This window comes from Topomyia yanbarensis, chromosome 2 (genome assembly GCF_030247195.1).
Source record: "Topomyia yanbarensis strain Yona2022 chromosome 2, ASM3024719v1, whole genome shotgun sequence".
Lineage (NCBI taxonomy): Eukaryota > Metazoa > Arthropoda > Insecta > Diptera > Culicidae > Topomyia > Topomyia yanbarensis.
Genome location: NC_080671.1, coordinates 312,178,447 through 312,197,218, shown reverse-complemented (window position 1 = coordinate 312,197,218; position 18,772 = coordinate 312,178,447). Strand labels below are relative to the sequence as shown.

At 35.9% G+C, this 18,772-nt stretch overlaps 1 protein-coding gene across 9 annotated transcripts in view; it reads left to right on the top strand.

The window, feature by feature from the left end:
- The window catches only part of LOC131683573 (amyloid-beta-like protein), a 268,575-nt gene extending 250,904 nt beyond the window's left edge, over window positions 1-17,671 (top strand). For all 9 annotated transcript variants that reach the window (XM_058965655.1, XM_058965656.1, XM_058965660.1 and 6 more), the window contains 2 exons: window positions 14,000-14,176; window positions 14,253-17,671. In XM_058965655.1, coding sequence (XP_058821638.1) covers window positions 14,000-14,176; window positions 14,253-14,354 — 279 coding nt within the window. In that variant the 3' untranslated portion in view covers window positions 14,355-17,671. The remainder of the gene's footprint in view (window positions 1-13,999; window positions 14,177-14,252) is intronic.
- Window positions 17,672-18,772: the final 1,101 nt, after the last annotated feature.

Here is an 18,772-nt window from a genome sequence, read left to right as displayed (position 1 = left end):
TATTATAAGTGAATTTGGAGTCGCTCATGACATGCCTAGTTGTATTATCAAACCACGTCACCTCGTGGCTTCCTGTGCAGCGGCAGACAGTGCCATGTATTTGGTCTCACACGTCGATAAAGCGACAGTAGCTTACAACTCCAAGATATTGCACCACACTGTAGCATGAACATTAACTGCCCAGAAAAATAATGAATTTTTGAAAACTCAATCGGCCCACCCCTGATTCGATTCCTAGTCCCACCAGGAGTTCTTGTTCCAAATTTGAAGCAAATCGGAAAAGTCTAGCTACCGGACCAACGTGCCTGAAGTTTGTATGAGATTTTTCTACAATTTACATGGAGAAAACCCACTAACTCGCATTTTTGCCGCTGGGTGGCACTGTATGTATCGTCTTATCACTGAAAGTGAAAATAAGAAAGATAATTTAATTGTCTACAACATTGTCGAAGACTGCTAGTCAATCCGGCTTTGTTAAAAGAAGTTATTAAGTTTTTAACGAAGTGATGTCTGAGTCAGTTTTCCATAGGGCCTAGCAGCGCAAGGTTGTGTATCTGTACTCGATTCCCACGAACTATACATTTTTGTGAAATAACAGTTAGACTTAGCTCAATAGTATGTTCAGAAGAATTATACCACATAATACGAGTTATGTTTTGGTTGGAAAATTTTAGTTCCAACTGTGATCGCATAGAGGGCGCCAACACTAACTTTTCATAGAAGAGAGATAGAATATCGAGATGTTCGGGAGAATTATTGAAAAATGCCTGTTCTACAACTTTGTGGAAGAAACCTAATTTTTATCTGTCTCCGTTGAAAAGCTAGTGTTGGCGCCCTCTATGCGGTACAATATAGAACTAAAATTTTCTAACCAAAACATGACTCCTATTATTTACCACAATTCTTCTGAACATACTACTGAGCTAAATCTAACGGTTATTTCACAAAAATGATTAGTTCGTGCGAATCGAGTACTGATGCACAACCATGCACTGATAGGCCCTATGGAAAACTGACTCAGACATCACTTCGCTAAAAGTTTAATAACTTCTTTTAACAAAGCCGGATTCATTAGCAGTTTTCGACAAAGTTGTAGACAATTAAATTATCTTTCTTATTTTCACTTTCAGTGATAATACGATGCATACAGTGCCACCCAGCGGCAAAAATGCGAGTTAGTGGGTTTTCTCCATGTAAATTGTAGAAAAATCTCATGCAAACTTCAGACACGTTGGTCCGGTAGCTAGACTTGTCCGATTTGCTTCAAATTTGGAACAAGTACTCCTGGTGGGACTATAAATCGACTCAGGGGTGGGCCGATAGGGGTCATTTTTTTACTATCACTCTAATGAACATATAGCAGCTAGTTAACTTCCTGCTGTCCGGATCAGATGCTCAATTAGCATCACAGTAACCAGTTAAATCTGTACTACCTTGCTTGGTATACCGCAGTTTTAGTTTTGAGGTACCACGCAAGTATCGAAGTAAATATTTTACGACTTCCCAATGCTTGTGTCGTGGGTTTGCGTTAAAACGTCTTAGTTGATTTACGGCAAAGAGCACGTCGGGTCTGGTGCAATAAACTGCCTTCAGCTTCCTGCTATGAGATTCCTTTCATCTTCTCAGCTTCATCCATGATCTGTGGAGCCATCTGCTTCGACAACTTCAATCTAGAGTTCATCGGGGTTGACGCCGTCCACGCACGTTGCATATTGAATCGCGAAAGCACAGACTCAATATAAGCTTCTTGATCCATAACCAACCCGTTCCCTTCACAAGTAATTCGTATTCCGAGACATAAACTTGCTGATCCCAAATCTTTCATACGAAACGTCACATCATCACATCATCAGCATAAATCGCAATAAATATCATCCGATTGCCTTCAATGCGGTGATACAGGCAAGGGTCGTATTTTGAAGGAGTCATTCGGAATCTACGCAGTGCTGCATCAAGCATCGCGTTCCAGACCCGGCTGGACTGCTTAAGCCCGTAGAGAGCCTTGTTCAAACGTTCACCTTGGAGAAACGCGGTTGTTACATCCATCTGCTCAATGGACAGTTCATACCGTGCAGATACGGCAAAAAGGTAGCGCAGCGAACTATAACGAATCACAGGGGAGTAGGTCTTATCACAGTCCACCCCTTTTCACTGCGAGAAACCTTTTACGACGAGAGGCGCTTTGTGTCTGTACACTTTACCATTTGCGTCATCGTTGGTCTTGTGGACCCATTTGCATTTTATTGCTTTCCGTCCCTCTGAAAGCTCCATCAAAGTGCAAGTGTCGTTCGCCATTTGTGCATCATACTCTCGAATTCGAGGAAATCTTCTTCGCTCTCACTACCGCAGTCCATGTGAAAGTCATCTGCATCGTTAATCTCGGTCTTTTCGACCAAGCCGCTATCACTTGGAGTTGGTGATGTGATGTCGAAACGAAGTCGTAGTCTAACTGAACCATAGATGGACGTTGCTTTTCAACCGATGGACCAGAAAAAGCTTCATTGATGTACATGCAATAAAGGTCACCAAAAGTCTGAGGTTCTTCAAATATGTTTAAAGGCAGGTACACTTGTTTTGATATTTTTTATCAGATTTAGTGTAAAGGAAGGGTCGATTTGTATAGACAATTTCAATCACCCTTTCACAAAGGCATTTTGAAACGTTTTTGGAGTATTACGAACATTTGCGTTCACGACGGCTTAAAAACTTTTTAATAGGGCGGAGTGTAGTACAAAAATAACATTATTGTTTCTGTACCAGTCTAAGGTCTCAGAGACTCGACTGAGAAAATATCAGGCCTTCGTGAGAATTTCAGAAGTGTAGAAGTGTGAAGCTGCGATGAAAAACTGAATATTCGCCACATCGGCAGTTCGCTTGCCAATCAAGAATTATTTTAGCGAATTTCGACATCTTCATCCACTTCTAACTTTCTTGTGCAAGTTTTGCCATCGTGTTCCGATGCCTCTCCTGCACGGTGTGTTCCGAATTTTGTTTACCTGCTGTACAAAATGTTTCATTGCATGGATGTTAATAAATTGAAACATGAATCAAAATGTTGGATTGACGCTTGAATTGGTTCAATACCATCCTAGTCAAGCAATGTCTCGTTTCCTCCTACTATCACTTCGCTTGGTTGTATGATGCTTGTTAAACGTCTTCATTATAATTTAATTTACAATTTAATTTTTTTTAATGTATTTATTCGTCAATCAAATTGTAGACTACATTATACAAATATTAATTGCTTATATACTATCCTGTAGACTATTTCTATGTACTATGATGCCGTAAAGAGTTGAAAAACTGTTTTAAACTTGTTCGGGGCATGGTAAGGTCAATACTTTCACAATGCTCGTTATACACCGCCATCATCTGGTTTAGTGGTCCGAATTTAGCATAGTCTGTACGGTGATGACCTATCGCGAACAAATTTCTATTGCGTGATTGGCGAGTAGGAGCATATAAATTTAATTTTGACAATATGTAAGATGAGTCAATACGCTGCATGACGATATCGTTTAGAAACGAGATCATAGCATAGTCCCGACGTTCTTTCAATGTTTGAATATCAATCAACATACAACGTGCTTCATAAGATGGAAGAGGGAATACTGTCCATCTTAACTTGCGTAGTGCATATAATAGAAACTGTTTTTGGATTGACTCAATTCTCACTTCTTGTTTTTTTATGAAACCAATCAATACTACAATATTCTAAAATAGACCGAACATATGCTACGTAAAGAGTTTTAATTGTGTAAGGATCTTGAAAGTGATATCCGAAGCGTTTTATAAAATTAAGCATATTACTAGCTCTATGAACAATTGTGTTGTAATAATCCACAATTTTTTTTTTATTTCGATTATAGAGGTTTTAACCTTAAGGTCATTCGCCTCTTCGGGTTAGAAAAATCTCTTATGAAAAATTTCTAACCCTATGTGCGGGGTCGGGCCTCGAACCCAGGTGCGCTGCGTACAAGGCAATCGATTTACCAACTACGCTACGCCCACAATTTTTAATTTTGTATCTAAGAAAACTCCTAAATCTCTTATTTTATCGCATTTCTGAACGGTTTGATTACCTAATGTAATTGACACGGAAGCCGTGATTTGTTTTCTGCTAAAAGTCATGAGATTACATTTTTTAACATTTAATTCCAGTAAACATTTACAACACCATGTATAAAAGATTTGTGTTTCATTGTGAAAAACATTATAGTCATTATTATTTCTAATTTCTAAAAATAGCTTCATATCATCCGCATATATGAGAATTTTAATGTTTTTTTTAAAATAAGAGAGATGTCGTTGACATATAAAATGAAAAGAAGAGGTCCTAAGTGTAAACCTTGGGGAACCCCCGAAGTAACTTTAATTATATCAGATTTCATCTCATAGAATTTTACTATTTGCTGACGATCTGTTAAATACGACTTAATCCAGTTGAGGAGTCTTATCTCGATTCCCATTTTTTCAAGTTTGAACATTAACATGGGAATATCCAGCTTATCGAAAGCTTTGCTGAAGTCAGTGTAATGGGCTTCTATATGATTTCCTTTATCCATGGCATTTAACGAGTAATCAACAAATTCTAAAAGGTTTGTACTAGTTGAACGGCTTTTAAGAAACTTATGTTGTGAATTTGTTATTTTATGTTTGACTTAGTTGAAAATGGTTTTATTTATGATGGATTCGAAAAGTTTGGGAAAGCGAGACAGAATGGCAATTCCACGATAATTGCGAATTTTTTACTCGATTTATAAATAGGTATTAAAAAAGAATCTTTTGGGAAAATACCAGATTCTAGTGACTTATTGAACAGCCAGAATAAAGGTGACGTAAGCTCACTTGCTAAATTCTTTATGAAAGCAGGTGAAATTCCATCAGATCCTGAGCCTTTAGTGACATCTAGATCATTGAGACCAGACAAGATATCTTGAACATTAATGTGACTGACACCAACATCTCTTGAATAATCAGGAAAATAAGAAAAGAGTCACGATTATTATCTGAATAGTTAGAATAAGTTTCTTGAAAAAATGTTGCGAAGAAATTACAAATATCTTTTGAAGTTTCACCCTCTTTCCCATCTAAAGACATTTTTGATGGGAAGTTGCATGAATTCAATTTAGTTTTGATGTAATTAAAAAAGTTTTTTGGGAATAACTTGATCTCATTTTCAGTTTTTGCATTATATACAGTTAATGCCGAAGAAATAGCCAAAGTTAGTTGGTCACGAATGTTGAGGTATTTTTCCAAATTATCCTGATTATTGTGTTTTCTGTAAATTTTGTGAGCTTTTTGCTTCCGATTTTTCAAATTAATAATTTCCTTGTTGAACCAAACTTTCGTGAGTGGGACTTCCTCCTGTATTATTTGCCATAAAATATTATAAAAGATCTGCACTGCACATTCAATGTCCTCTTGATTCTTTAAAAGGGACTGCCAATTAGCACTGCTTAATTTATATTTAATATTTTCATAATTTGCTTTTCTATAATCGAAGACGTCCTCGAAGTCACAGTCAATGGAATTATGATTCTTGTGCACAAAAATAGAGAATTCTATTGCTGTGTGAATCGTTTCATTTTTTCATAAAGAAGATTAATGTTAATGTTAATAGCAGATCTAAATAACGATTGTGTTGATTTTTTATATGGTTTATTTGATTGAGTCCTAGCAATGCAACTTTCTCAAAAATATATTGTAATGTTTCGTTTTCACAAACGACAGGAAGTAGAATGCTCTCATTTTCAAAGTCAGGAATAAAATCTAAGTTGCGCTGATTAAAATCACCATAAATATGAACTTTAAATTCTGGAGGAAAATTAGAGATTATTTCTTCAGCTGCTTGAAAGAAAATCTCATATGTTGATTTGCAAGCTAGATCCGGTGGAAAGTACACTGAGACAAAAATGTGGATTTCATCAGCGATATGTGCTTTAACCCATACATGTTCAAATTCTTTGAAATTTGGTGAGACAATAAGATCGGAATTAAATATAGATGAAACTGCGATGAGAACTCCTCCGCCTGACATTCTTTGGGTCGTAAATCACGATCATCTCTAAAAACATTATAGTCACTACCAAAAACCTCTTCACTTTTTACATCCTCATTCCAACTTTTTTCGGTACCTAGAATTATCGAAAATGAGGAGCATAATATATTCTTATGGATTTCGTTCATCTTTACGGCGCTCCTCACTCTATTAAAATTTTGACAGTAAACCACAATTTCAGTGGTTTTCGAAGAAGTTGGTTTTGATTCGTTATTCGTAAAAATATTGTTTAAAACCATTGTACTGTTACCAGCTGCGTCATGTTTGTCCTGGTCTGCCACTGAGAAGTGCGTTAAAATTGGCGAAAACACGAACGTTCACAGGAGCAAGATGAACAATGATGTTGATTGTTATGGTGATTGTTGTTAAGACCATTGTTGTTTCTATTGCAAATGCTGTTTCTGTTGTTGTTGTTGCTGTAACTGCTGTTTCTGTTTTCGTTGTGGTTGTTGTTATTTCTGTTGTAGTTGTTGTTGCTGTTTCTGTAATAGTTGCTTAATCTCTGATTATTGTTGTTGTTGTTGTTGTTGTTGTTACTGCAGTTAATGTTCTTGTTTCTGTTTCCGTTGTGGTCGTTATTGTTTATGTTGTGCCTGTTTCTATTGAAGTTGTTGGTGGTATTATTGGACTTGTAGCTGTTGTTTTTGTTGCTATTGTTGTTGTTTCTATTTTGGTTGTAGTTGTGATTATTGTTATTGTTGTACTTATTGCGGTTCCTGTTCTTATTGCACTTGCTATCTTTACTGTTGTAGCTGTTATTGTTATTACTGTTGATATTGCTGTATCTTGTACCCTGTTTTCTTCTCGATTTTTTACTCTTTGCTGCTTTGTCGTTCTCTTTTTGTTGTTTAATACGTCGTTAAGGGTTTATATATGATGAGGTCGGTCAAAAAGTCGAGCTTTTTTATTTTTTTATCTTTGTGTATAGATTCTTAAGAAAGTATCTGAAATTTTTATAGAGGTCTAAACAGTAGACGCAAAGTTATAGCGCTGTTTATCTTGTTCCTTTACATAAACGGAGGGCGTGTGGCGCGAAACTTTAAACGTGAATTATCTTGAAATCAGGTTTTACAAAAACGTTGTTGCAATGTCTAGGAGTGCCAAAATATTTTTCGGCCGATTCCAATTTTAGTTTTAAATTCCTATTTGCCGTGTCCTTGAGGGGCCGTCTGGTGTATTGGGTAAACAAATCGATTTCTTTTTTATTCGGTTAATTGTTAGTTATATGCAGGAAAATCTAACAAAATAATGAGAAAACCAAAATACGAACGATATGGTACGTATGCCGAGATATGCATTTTCTCTCGAATTGATTACCTTTTCTTTTGAAAGGACAACATCAATAATTGGAGATGGGACTGTTTCTATGGATGTTGAAACAACGAAAACTGAATCGTAGCCTCTTCGAATACACTGATTTTAATAGTCATAATATTTGCCCAATACCTTAACGTGCCAGATTCCTTCAAGTTTAGCTTTGGGAGGCTCAACAACTTTATGAAATGTTCAACTGAAGCTGTATGGGGAAAAATTATCCGCTTATGCCATATCGTTTGGCCCAACGCGTTGAACAAAGATGGCAGACGCTGCTCTAACCAACGGCTTCAAGTGTGATAATAGAAACATGGCAAAAATAGGCTCATTAACCATTATGATTTTTTCTTTTTGACTAACTTTAACTTTTTATTACTTTTTGTTCATAGAAATACATGGGTTAATGCTTGAATGCATTTTTTGTTGTTTTGAATATATCACGCTTCAAATATATCACGCTAAAATACAGACCGACCGTGATATAATCGAAACATTACTGTATAGTATTTCTGTCTGTACGAAAATTTATTAATTCGAAGACAATATATTAATTCAATTAATGAATGCGATCCGTAAATACAAGAAACAAGGAATAACATATGATCGCGTGCATCAAGGCAGTATCTACGGTGACAAGATTGATGCATTAAATAAGAGGTAAATGAATGATGCCTACGACACAGCTGATAAGGTAACAAATGTTTTCCCGCAGCGAAAAAACGACACAACGCGCAATGGCAATGACGAGTCGGCACCATTCCACAGTGGTCCAGAATGTGAATTAAGCAGGAATTTAACCTTTTTGCTAAAATTAAATGACTTAAGCTTACTATATGTTTGACTAAATTGTTGTACTTTGCAAGGCCCTTCTTTTTGTTTAAACAGAAGCTAGGTTGGTTCTAATTTTAGCAATATTTTAAGGGGTTACATACAAAGTTGTGGCGAAAAAGTGAGCTAAGTTCGTGATTTTTTTAAAGCGCTTTATGCATTTTTTTGAGGAAGCAAAAGACAGCTCGTTGGTAGTGCTATCGAAGTTCGAAAAAACAAGTTAAATTAAAAAAAATATTGAAGGTTGGCCCATCCCCCGTAGCGAGTTTTTTTTTGGCAGAGGTTTACGGTGAACGCTCTCCAAGTCGAACCGCTCAACTGAAATCAAAAAAGTAAAAAGATTATTGAAGAAAAATGTATTATGGTGTACTTGAACGGATCAGTTTTCCAATAAAAAAAGTTTTCCGACAAAAAAACATGTTAACCAAAAAATTGAGTTTTATGGTGTTCAAAACTTTAAACAAATAAAATCATGGCAAAGAATCAAAAAAATTTGGATGAAAAAGGAACCGTTCAAGTACACGAGAATGTAAATACAAGTAATTCAAACAAAAATTATGAAAATCGGATGAATAGTTTTTGCGATATCACGTTCACCGCAACAGTACTTTTCAAAGTTTTGTGCTAACTTCATACGCGGAAGAACCAGCGCTCTGCGAACGGCTGTAGTTTTAAATCTACTGCTCCGATTTGAATGAAATTTCGCACAAATATTTTAAAAAGTATGTACTTTCAGAATATTCAATAAATTTTTTTTCGATTCTTTGAGTTCCAACTTTGTATATAACCCCTTAAATTGAACTTTTCAACTGTTCGAGATACAGCTTGACTGTCTTCGATGAAGTTGTAGAGCAACACATTTTAGACAAATTTGCTGAAGACTCTAGCTTTTATACTTTCCATTGCACGAGAAATCCAAACGTAAGCTTTAGGGTGTTCCTAAAGGGGAGCGTGTAAAGTGCTCAAAACGAAAGTTATTTCGTTTTCGATTTTGAAGAAGGACAACAATGGATATTTGTGTAATGTAAGGATCGCTTTATACATTCATTGTGATCGGAAAAAATATTTTCAGTCACATAGAGCCACACATACGAGCGTTCCAAGAGTAGACGTCCAACCATTTCCAAATCGAGGAGTTCCGCGGCGAACACGATAACTTTCGACAAAAATGTCTGATACAGGAAATTCAATAAGTTTTGTTAAGCTTAGACTTGTAGTTAGTCGATAAACAACAAAAAAAAATAGAAAAAAGTTCGAGTTTCGGAAAATGGCTTCGTGAAAACCGAAAAATCCCATATTTTACTGTAAAATTCGCTCATTTTTCTTCAAAATATAGGGAGATAAATTGTTTTATTCAGTTTTCTGTGGTTCATCGACAGGCTACATAGGGTTACTGCGCCCTAATTCATCTTAGCACCCACATTCATCCCACGCATTTGAACAAATTAGTTAAAGCAGTATCTGCCATCTCTATTCAACGCATTAGTTCAAATGGTAGGATGAATAAGGGTGCGTTGTACTAGACTTTTCGCTTCGCTCTAACGCGAGTATTTTACATTTTCCAAGCCAGATTTTTTATTGATCTGCTTCTTAAGAACGAAGCAAAGCTGTTGATCCCTATTTAAACGCAATCCAATAAGTAGAAGCCGTGTTATCAGCGAAATATTGTGACATCGTGACTATTGAGATGAATAAGGGCACGGTAACCCTATATTGGGCATCCTCATACAAAAAATCAAGTCAATTCGTTGATTGGTTTTTGAGTTATCGTGTTCGCCAATTTGAAAAACGTTTTATTTGTGTAACTTTTGTAGTTTTTATTTTAGTTGAAAGTGCCCATTGGACAACTTGAAAACTATTTTAGGGCGCATAATTTGCTTTAAAACCCCAACTACTAAACTTCTTGTCGTTTCAAAGCTATCAGAATTTGTATATAAGAAATATTACTTTTTCAAATAGATTAAGGCACTTAACATTAAACACCGCTGCTGTCGTATGATATAGCATGCTTTGTATCGTAGATGACCAAAAAATGGCTAATACGATATTTGTTATATCTTGCAATATTTACTCAAAAAATAGTTTATTTTAGTAAACAGTATATACAACTTTCTAACGAGAGAAGCTAGCTGTTTGGTATATTAAGACAAATTGTTCTCCTTAGAAACATCTGAAAGTATTTCTAAAGTGATCATAATGAAAAATCTAAACAGCAAATGTTATATGTAGAAAACCATTTTTTTTAAAAATATCCTAATTTTTTGTTAATTTTCTGTAAAATGAAAAGTACATGACATAGAGTTCTAGTATCTTCGACAAAGTCTTTTAAAAGTTTATTTTCTTCTACTCTATCTCGAACCATTAAAAAGATAATTTTCTGAATTTAAAAAAATAGAACCTACTAAAGTGTAAAGTATAATATTTTATCTTGAAAACGAAACTATATTTTTAAATTGTCCACTCTGAAAGTAATTTAAACATATTACAATGGGTCAATTAAAAAAACAAATTTTTAATGTAATTTTTTCAGTTTTCTTTTTTTCCAACCTGTCCTTCAGATGTTTTTCAGAGTTCTTGAAGACAAGCATTTTCTACTAACACATCACAACGCTAGCTTCTATTATTCAAAGCACTTACATCAAAAAGAGATTTTTTCAATCAATTTAATGAAATTTCCAAAAATATCGTATTCGCCATTTTTTGCTCAATTACAGCCTTAATCATGACCTTATAGTTTATAGTTGAAAAAGAATTGTCTTTTGTTTGCCCCAACAAGTTATTCCGAAAAACCCATTTTTGGCGAAAAAGTGTTTATAACTTTTCAACAAAAATAGTAAGATGTGTGGTGCCATGAACCAAATTATTCGCCTTAAAACAAAAGTTTCTTGAAGACTACTTCAGTTTTAAATCAATACCACAAAAGTTATTTGAATAAAACAGTTTTTCTAAGAAACACTAAGAAATACCTCCGATTTCAAATGTGTTGTAAAATGAAAAGTACGACAGATAGAGCTTACATGTCTTCAGCAAACTTTCCAAAATTTGTCGTTCTACAACTTGATCTTAATAAAATTAGACCCACCCTAACTGTTGTTTTAACAAAAATAAGGGGCTCACAAATTACGAAAACTTTTAGTAAAATAAGCCTTAATAAGGTTAAGTTGTCTAGTTTTAGTAAAATCTCAAAATTCCTGCTAACATCAGGACTAGAACTGTCAAACATCAACTCGTTAAAACACCGATTTACAGCACAGGCCATAACGACACATGATTACTAGCTGTTCGAATGAACTATATCCCAGTAAAGTTCAGCCAGAATTCTGGCTGATTTTAATTAGTATTCCGACTCTAATCACACAAACGGAAGATATAATTATAGAATCCCCCAGTGCGTGACAATGCTTAACTGACCCCTTAAGAGATCATGCGAATATATTTTTATTTTGGGAAAAAATAAAAACTAAGGATTTTTTCAGCCGATTTTGATGATAAACAAGTCGTCGGAAGCGGAACTAAATATTCTATTGAAATTTTTACTAAAACAAAGACGCTGTTCTATAAAAATGTTGAATAATTTGCATATTCTTGGTGGGAAAATTGCAAAATATTGGTTATTTTCATATTGTTGTCCAAAATCGCATTATATTTTTAAAAGAAGAACATAATGTAGCATACCGTTGAAAAAGTCTATTTTTCCCCTTTCTAGAACAAGAAAACGAGTAGAAATCGGTTCAAAAATGACAGCGTAGCTGATTTTTTAATGAAAAAGCCCCAAACTGTAGTTTGCATTTGGTAAGATCTACAATCTATACTAGGTCACTTGAGAAGTAAATACTACAAGGGGCAGCCCTATGGGGTTGCACGAACTGTAGACGTAGGACTATACTACTTAATGTAAAATATTTATTTTCTTAGTACTTAATGTGTGGGAAAAATACCCGGACCGGTGAAGAAAAATCAAATTTTAGACAATATAATCACATCTCATGTATAGAACAAGCTTTCTAGTTGCTCTCGAACAGATCCTAAAAGTTCAAACACACATGGATAACCCCAAGTTTGTAGATGTATTTCGATACCACAGGATTGTAAAATGGTTAATATTACGTCATGAAAATTCAATTCTTCCGTGCCAATTTTTTTGCCTGCAAAATGCCCTGTGTGTATGCAAAGCTCATGATTTGTTGGGATATTAGCATTGATCGGAAAATGCTTTCCAACGCTGCGCATTGCATACATACAGAACATTTTGCAGGTCACCAGAAGTTGTTCATTTTTCCACCGCCACATGTTCATTTTACCCATTCGCTATAAACATGTCTCATTTTTGGACATGTTTAGAAATCAAGAATCATGTTTGAAAAAAATGTGTTCATGACGAAGTATTTTTACCAGATGTGTACAAAACATGTATAACAAGAAACATAAGGTGATTGTAATATCTCATTCACTTATTAGTTAGAAAATAATTTGCTTAACGTGTTCATTTTACCGCCAGTTCCCCTACCTACCAACACATTCGCCCAAAACATTGAACCCAAGCGTACAATGCAAAATGAGTCAACGCTGATGATGATGGGTAGAGCGAAAGAGACAACTAGTACCACCACGACACTTTTAGCGCATTTCACCAAAATTCCACACGGCCTTTCCTGATTGAAAGGAACGGCCGCGCTTAGCCCATCTGCCATAATATCGTGATTTTGCATAGCGAAGGGCTGAATGATAACACATTTTGTTCCAAAAAACAGCCCTGCGTTATGCAACACTTTGTGCAGGTTGATTATATCAGTTGCAAGTGGGGCCAAATTCACCAAGTTCCGTAAAATTCCTTTTAAATTACAGAATTGATAAAATTGCTTAGATGAGCTAAACTAATTAATCAAATCCTGTTTTAAAAACTGTCCTTGCGTTTAAACCAAAATAGGAAGCTTATTACTACCACTACATTACTTAATTTCAAGCGCAAATAGCAAATACATGTGCTAGTTAAACCAAAAATTTACTGGCAACATTACAGCGGCATTTAGGAAGCAGTTGGAGCGGTCGCCTGTTGGACGACACAATAGCGTCCCTCCACAGCCAGTGTAACGGACTTCTAGCTCAGCTACACTGGCTGTAAAAACACAGCGCAGTGATCTGCTTCACCAGCCGTTCACCAGGGAACTGAGCGTGTCTGGCCAAGTCCGTTTTTTAAATTGTGGATGATGACGTCATTCATAGAAGCGTTGCGCGCTAGGTACACTAATCCGTCGTACAGGACTTGGGAAGCGCTATCTTCTGTGTGTAAATGCGCGATATTTTGACAAGGTTGTATATTATTTAATTTTTTAATGCTATGATATCAAAAATCTTTGGGTTTATCTATTGGAATCTATTCTTAGAAGGATTTCGGGGCGATTTGTGCAAAAAATTTGAAAATTTATCGTGAGATGGCTGAATTATATGCGTTTAAAATTGGACCACTTTTCGTTACGTACCATTTTTGTAGAATTTCAGAGTGCACCCCCATATCGAAAACAAAGACGTAGTCCTACGTCAAAAATCACTGTAGTACCGTGTAATTTTCAGTGTAACAGTAAAGTAATTCCGTTAATTTACAGTAAAGTCCTGCGTTATGCTACAATGCAGAAGTTATGAACTTTAACGTTTTTGCACTAAATTTCAATTGAAAATCAACTTTTACAATGAAACGGGTTTTTTCGCTGGGCAGTAAAATACTGCGAGATTTTCTAATGTCACCTAAATGCCCATTACTCTGATAAAACTATTGAATTCACTTATCTACAATTCCAGAGCTACTCGGTTCGACGGGAGATCTACGGTTCCAGCGGACACGAAGGTAAGAACGTTTACTTCACTTTGGCCTTCGCAGGCATCGCCCTGATGGCCGCCGTGTTTGTTGGAGTTGCCGTAGCCAAGTGGAAAGCTTCACGATCTCCCCATGCTCAAGGATTTGTCGAAGTCGACCAGGTAAGTAACACTTGCTGCTAACAATCGGAAGTGTGACCTCCATGAATGACATACATCTCTTCTCTTCTCTCGATAGGCCGTCGGGCAACCAGTTACCCCGGAGGAGCGACATGTCGCCAATATGCAGATCAACGGGTACGAGAACCCAACCTACAAGTACTTCGAAGTGAAGGAATAATTTACGAACCGCAAAGATGCTCCTTGTTATAGACAGTAGATCCTGATGCCGTCGATGGTCCGGCATCGCATTGAATGAAATCGTTTTCAACGAGCGCAGATTGGTTAGCACTGTGAGCACGTTGAGTATCTGCATGGAAGAAAAAAAATCTGTTCGGAATACAATGGATTATGTTATTCTGTTTGATCTCTGTAACTGAGAATGCTACAATGGAAGTAAAATTATATCCCGCAAAAGCAAAGTAAAAGACATTCCCTAATGTTAGTTTTGACATTAATGCAACAAGTAAAAGTAAGCAAGATCAGTATTTTACGTTCGACAATTTGGTCCTTTGTAAGAAGAAAAGAGCAAAACTACCGTTAAATAGTGTGATTGTAATTATAAATTTATGAGTATTTATAGGAATATGCTAAGGGAAAGTCGGAAAAAACTTCTTTTTAGAACACCGCCGTTACCGAAAAATATAACCGCATCACCGTTTTGGGAGATCTTTTCAGCTACCAAACACTTACATAATACGCAATACATACGCAGTGATGCCAGTGTAATTTTTTGTTTTGTTCAGGCACATCCCGTACACCGTAGTAGCAAACGAACGAGGAATAGGGAAGCAGTAGGCTTCGCAGTTCCTGAACGCGCCCGAATGATTTCCCTCGAATCTGCCATATTGCTCACCATAGTTTCCAAAAAGTAACGTTTTCAATGAATTTGAATAAGCATTAATTTTACAACTACTTCTAGTTCGACAATTTGTCATGAACTTTTCGAATACATATTTTGGTTGTAAAGTGAGAAGCTTCAATACATTCACAGCAAATGACAACTATTGAACTACTGAACCACTAAATTCAAAACATTATTATGGCACGATACGCTCTAAGTGATGCTGAAATCGTTTGAATTCTGAAGACAGTGAAGTCTGCTGCAACCCTAAAAGGGACACCTGACCGTGTGAAGCCTCAACTACGCAGGGGCCCCCTCTCCATCTCTCAACTCATAGTTAGATAGCTAAGTAGCTAATTAGTTATTATTATAAAGAAAGCATGACAAAAAGAACAAAAAACAATAACTGTAAGTAATATAGCTTTTTTGATCAGTAACCGAAAAAAGGTAATAGAAAAAAACTATCAAAAACATATATTTTTTGTAACAAGCCTGCTATACGCTTTGAAATTTCATATTTATATAATCTTAACAATAATAAAAGGTAAACTATATATTTACAACAACAGTACGACACTCACTATCACATGCTTCAATAAAAAAAAACAATAATTTCGAGGCTTTCTGATTTATTTTCCAACCGTCGATACAAAAAAGTCATACTAACTAAAATGCAGCAAAGCAAAAGCAACCACACTCATAACACTATAGATGTCGTCCTCGATGTGTAGACACCAGGTGTGCAAAATTCAAACATCGTAGCTCATGAGATGTGTGCGTGTACCAATTAAAGAGCTTCTTCCGAACAACCTGTAGCGTGCAGTAGAAAACTTTTAAAACCAAACCATGACAAAATCAAGACAACATCAATCATCATGCAAAAACACCGCAAAATTGTGCATCCTGATAATTCAAATTCGTCCATTTTTGTAGACTTTTGCGAGCGCGTAAATAAATGTAAGGAGATACAATCGAGAATAAAAATCATGTTGTCCCCAGTTTTCAGCTAATCCCGAAGCCGTCAGTCACTGTTGCCAGCTATGCTTGTGATGATTTGAACGCTTGGCGCTCCAGTTAATACACTTTCAGTGCTTTTTTTCCTTCTGGAAAAAAGCGACCGGACCCAATTTATTTCGTGAGAATATTCTCCGGGAACCGTAATTCTCGACTTTATTCAATCTGATAACAGTCACTACGATACACTTTACTTGCTGATTGGGAAAGACATATAATCTATGTAAAAATGAATTTGATATTACTAGAACACTAACATTAACAATAATGACTTAAAGTATTTAAAAAAAAAGCAGAATAAAACTAGATTATATATCATGTAAAAGTATGTAACGAGAATATTTATACAACACGTATAAATGTAAACATTTACAGAATAGTTTTACTAGGAGACTACAAATGACAAAACAACACTGTAAAACACTTAGTTTAACTCAACACAGTTACTTTACTTGATATTTATGTTATCTTATAAGTTGAATAAATACTCTACTTGAAGTTAAAGAAAATCTAGTCTCAACTATGATGTTGAATAAAAGTAATAAACCTACATAAGCGGGCAGGATAATTATGCTAACACTATTGAAAGCTAAAGCCGAAAAATGGCAGGAAAAAGTTTATCACCAAAAGCGCTTAGTTTGACACGATTGCTATCCACTACTACTCAAGTAAAAAGCAAGAATTATATCAGCAAAAAACGTACACGCTAAATCAAAATGTAACCGCTCGTTTTTTCATCAGTTCGTTTTTTCAAAACAAAATATTACTCGAACTATTATATATAAAACAACTTTTTTAATACCAACAACAAACCCAGATAAATCACTAAATGATACAAGACAAACAAATGCAGAAAACCAATACTTAACTGTCAACAAAATAACAACCATTTACATACATTTGGGGAAAATGACAAAACTTTTTGTGTGCGACATTTAGAGAAAACAAATGGAGAAAAATTAAACAATTTGTATTATTAATGAGCTACCAGAGGAAACACAATTAATTGTTACTCGTATGTGTAATGATTAATTAGTAGATGAATACGTCCCTTTTTTCATTAACACCGTAGAATAGAACGTGTCCAACATACTCAACCAGACAGAAATAAAAAGTCCGTCAGGAAAATACAGGACACGGCTCAGTTAACGCAATGTTCTGCATCCAGAAATTCCTTTAATCGAGGAAAACAAACCCAGTCTATAATCAGCACAATAATTTACACCCCCTCTTCTGTTAGTTACCAGTTATTTAAGTCATTAATTCAAACTTATTCTACTAACCCCACTTTTGAACTCGACGAAAGTAAGCTTCGGAAACTCGTGCTAAATATTGCGCTTTGTTGATGGACTGTAGTTCAAGTGTAGCACAGAAATCAATCTTTTTCGAATCTTGATTACTCGATGAATGCAGATACATGATACCAAACCGAGAAATACCGAAAATCGAACAAGCAGAAGCGAAAACCAAAAACCAACAAACAATTCTTCTGTCTACACAAAAAATTGTCCCCAAATATCTGTTTGTAGAAAGTGAAGATAGCACCGAGAGGAAGCAAATTGAAAGTTAAGTCGAAAACGCTCTGTAAACAAGCAAAACTAATAATTTGAAGGAGGATAATAAAGTATGAGATAATAATAGCTCAAGCGGTTTTTAGTTTTCTGTCACTCGTCCTTTCCAGTGTATGATAAAGTCAATGTCAATGGTGTTCGAATAGAAGAGTTTTGTAGTTGATATACGGGCATGACGGCGCCGATGGTTGGGTGGTAAGCGTGACCGCCACCACCCCAGTTGGTCTGGGCTCAATCCCAGTCGAGGTCGTTGAGATATTTCAGAGGTGAGAAAAATCTGAGGTCACGCCTTCCTTCGGAAGGGAAGTAAAGCCGTTGGTCCCCGGTCCATGAGTTGATGGGTCGATATCCAATCCAGATAGTGGGAGTGTCACCTCTCTGGCGTCGGTGTTTGGCCTCGTAGCGGAAATAGGCCGACGGAAAATAAACAGAATTGGAAGAAGAAGATATACGGGCATGTTAATGCTGATATGAAGTGATTACCCTGATATCCGATGCATCCAACGAAAATCTTTCATTGGGCCAACGTTGGACGGTGTCCAACAGATCGTTCAACAGACGTGTTCTTTATTGGGCCTGTGTTGCACAGTTTTGAAATGAATTCGTTGGACTTATTAGCATAGGCGACTCCAGCTCGCGCACATATGGGAAATGACGCAGGTTTTAAAATTTTGAATTTTTGAAAACCTCATGTGTGGAGAGTTGGAAGAATTGGATAAATCATGCACAGAAATTCTTTAAAATATTCATCAAGGAAGTCACTAAGAACTACTCGTATCTGTTTTATTCATCAAAGATATTGATTCAATAAGCTACAACCCAACAAACAATTTAGCTGGATAAGGTGGGAGTGGGTGTACGACAAGTTGTGGCATGTTAACAAATTTTTTCGAAGTATTTGTTACGTAATAAGGGAGGGTAGATAGAGAAATTTGTGACAATTTGTTACATGGGGTCAATTTTGAGCAATTTTCGCGTTACGTAATTTATGAATGGTCTCTAAAGGCTATAACAGTTATTTTTCAGCTTATTCCCTCGTAATAAAGGTTTCTTCAGCTTTCGTTGTTTGTTGGGAATGTACGAAATAAACACATTAACACTTCAAAATGATTCACAAAACACAAGTACTCACGAAAGTGTTGTATTCGAACGCACAAGCAACACCTACTT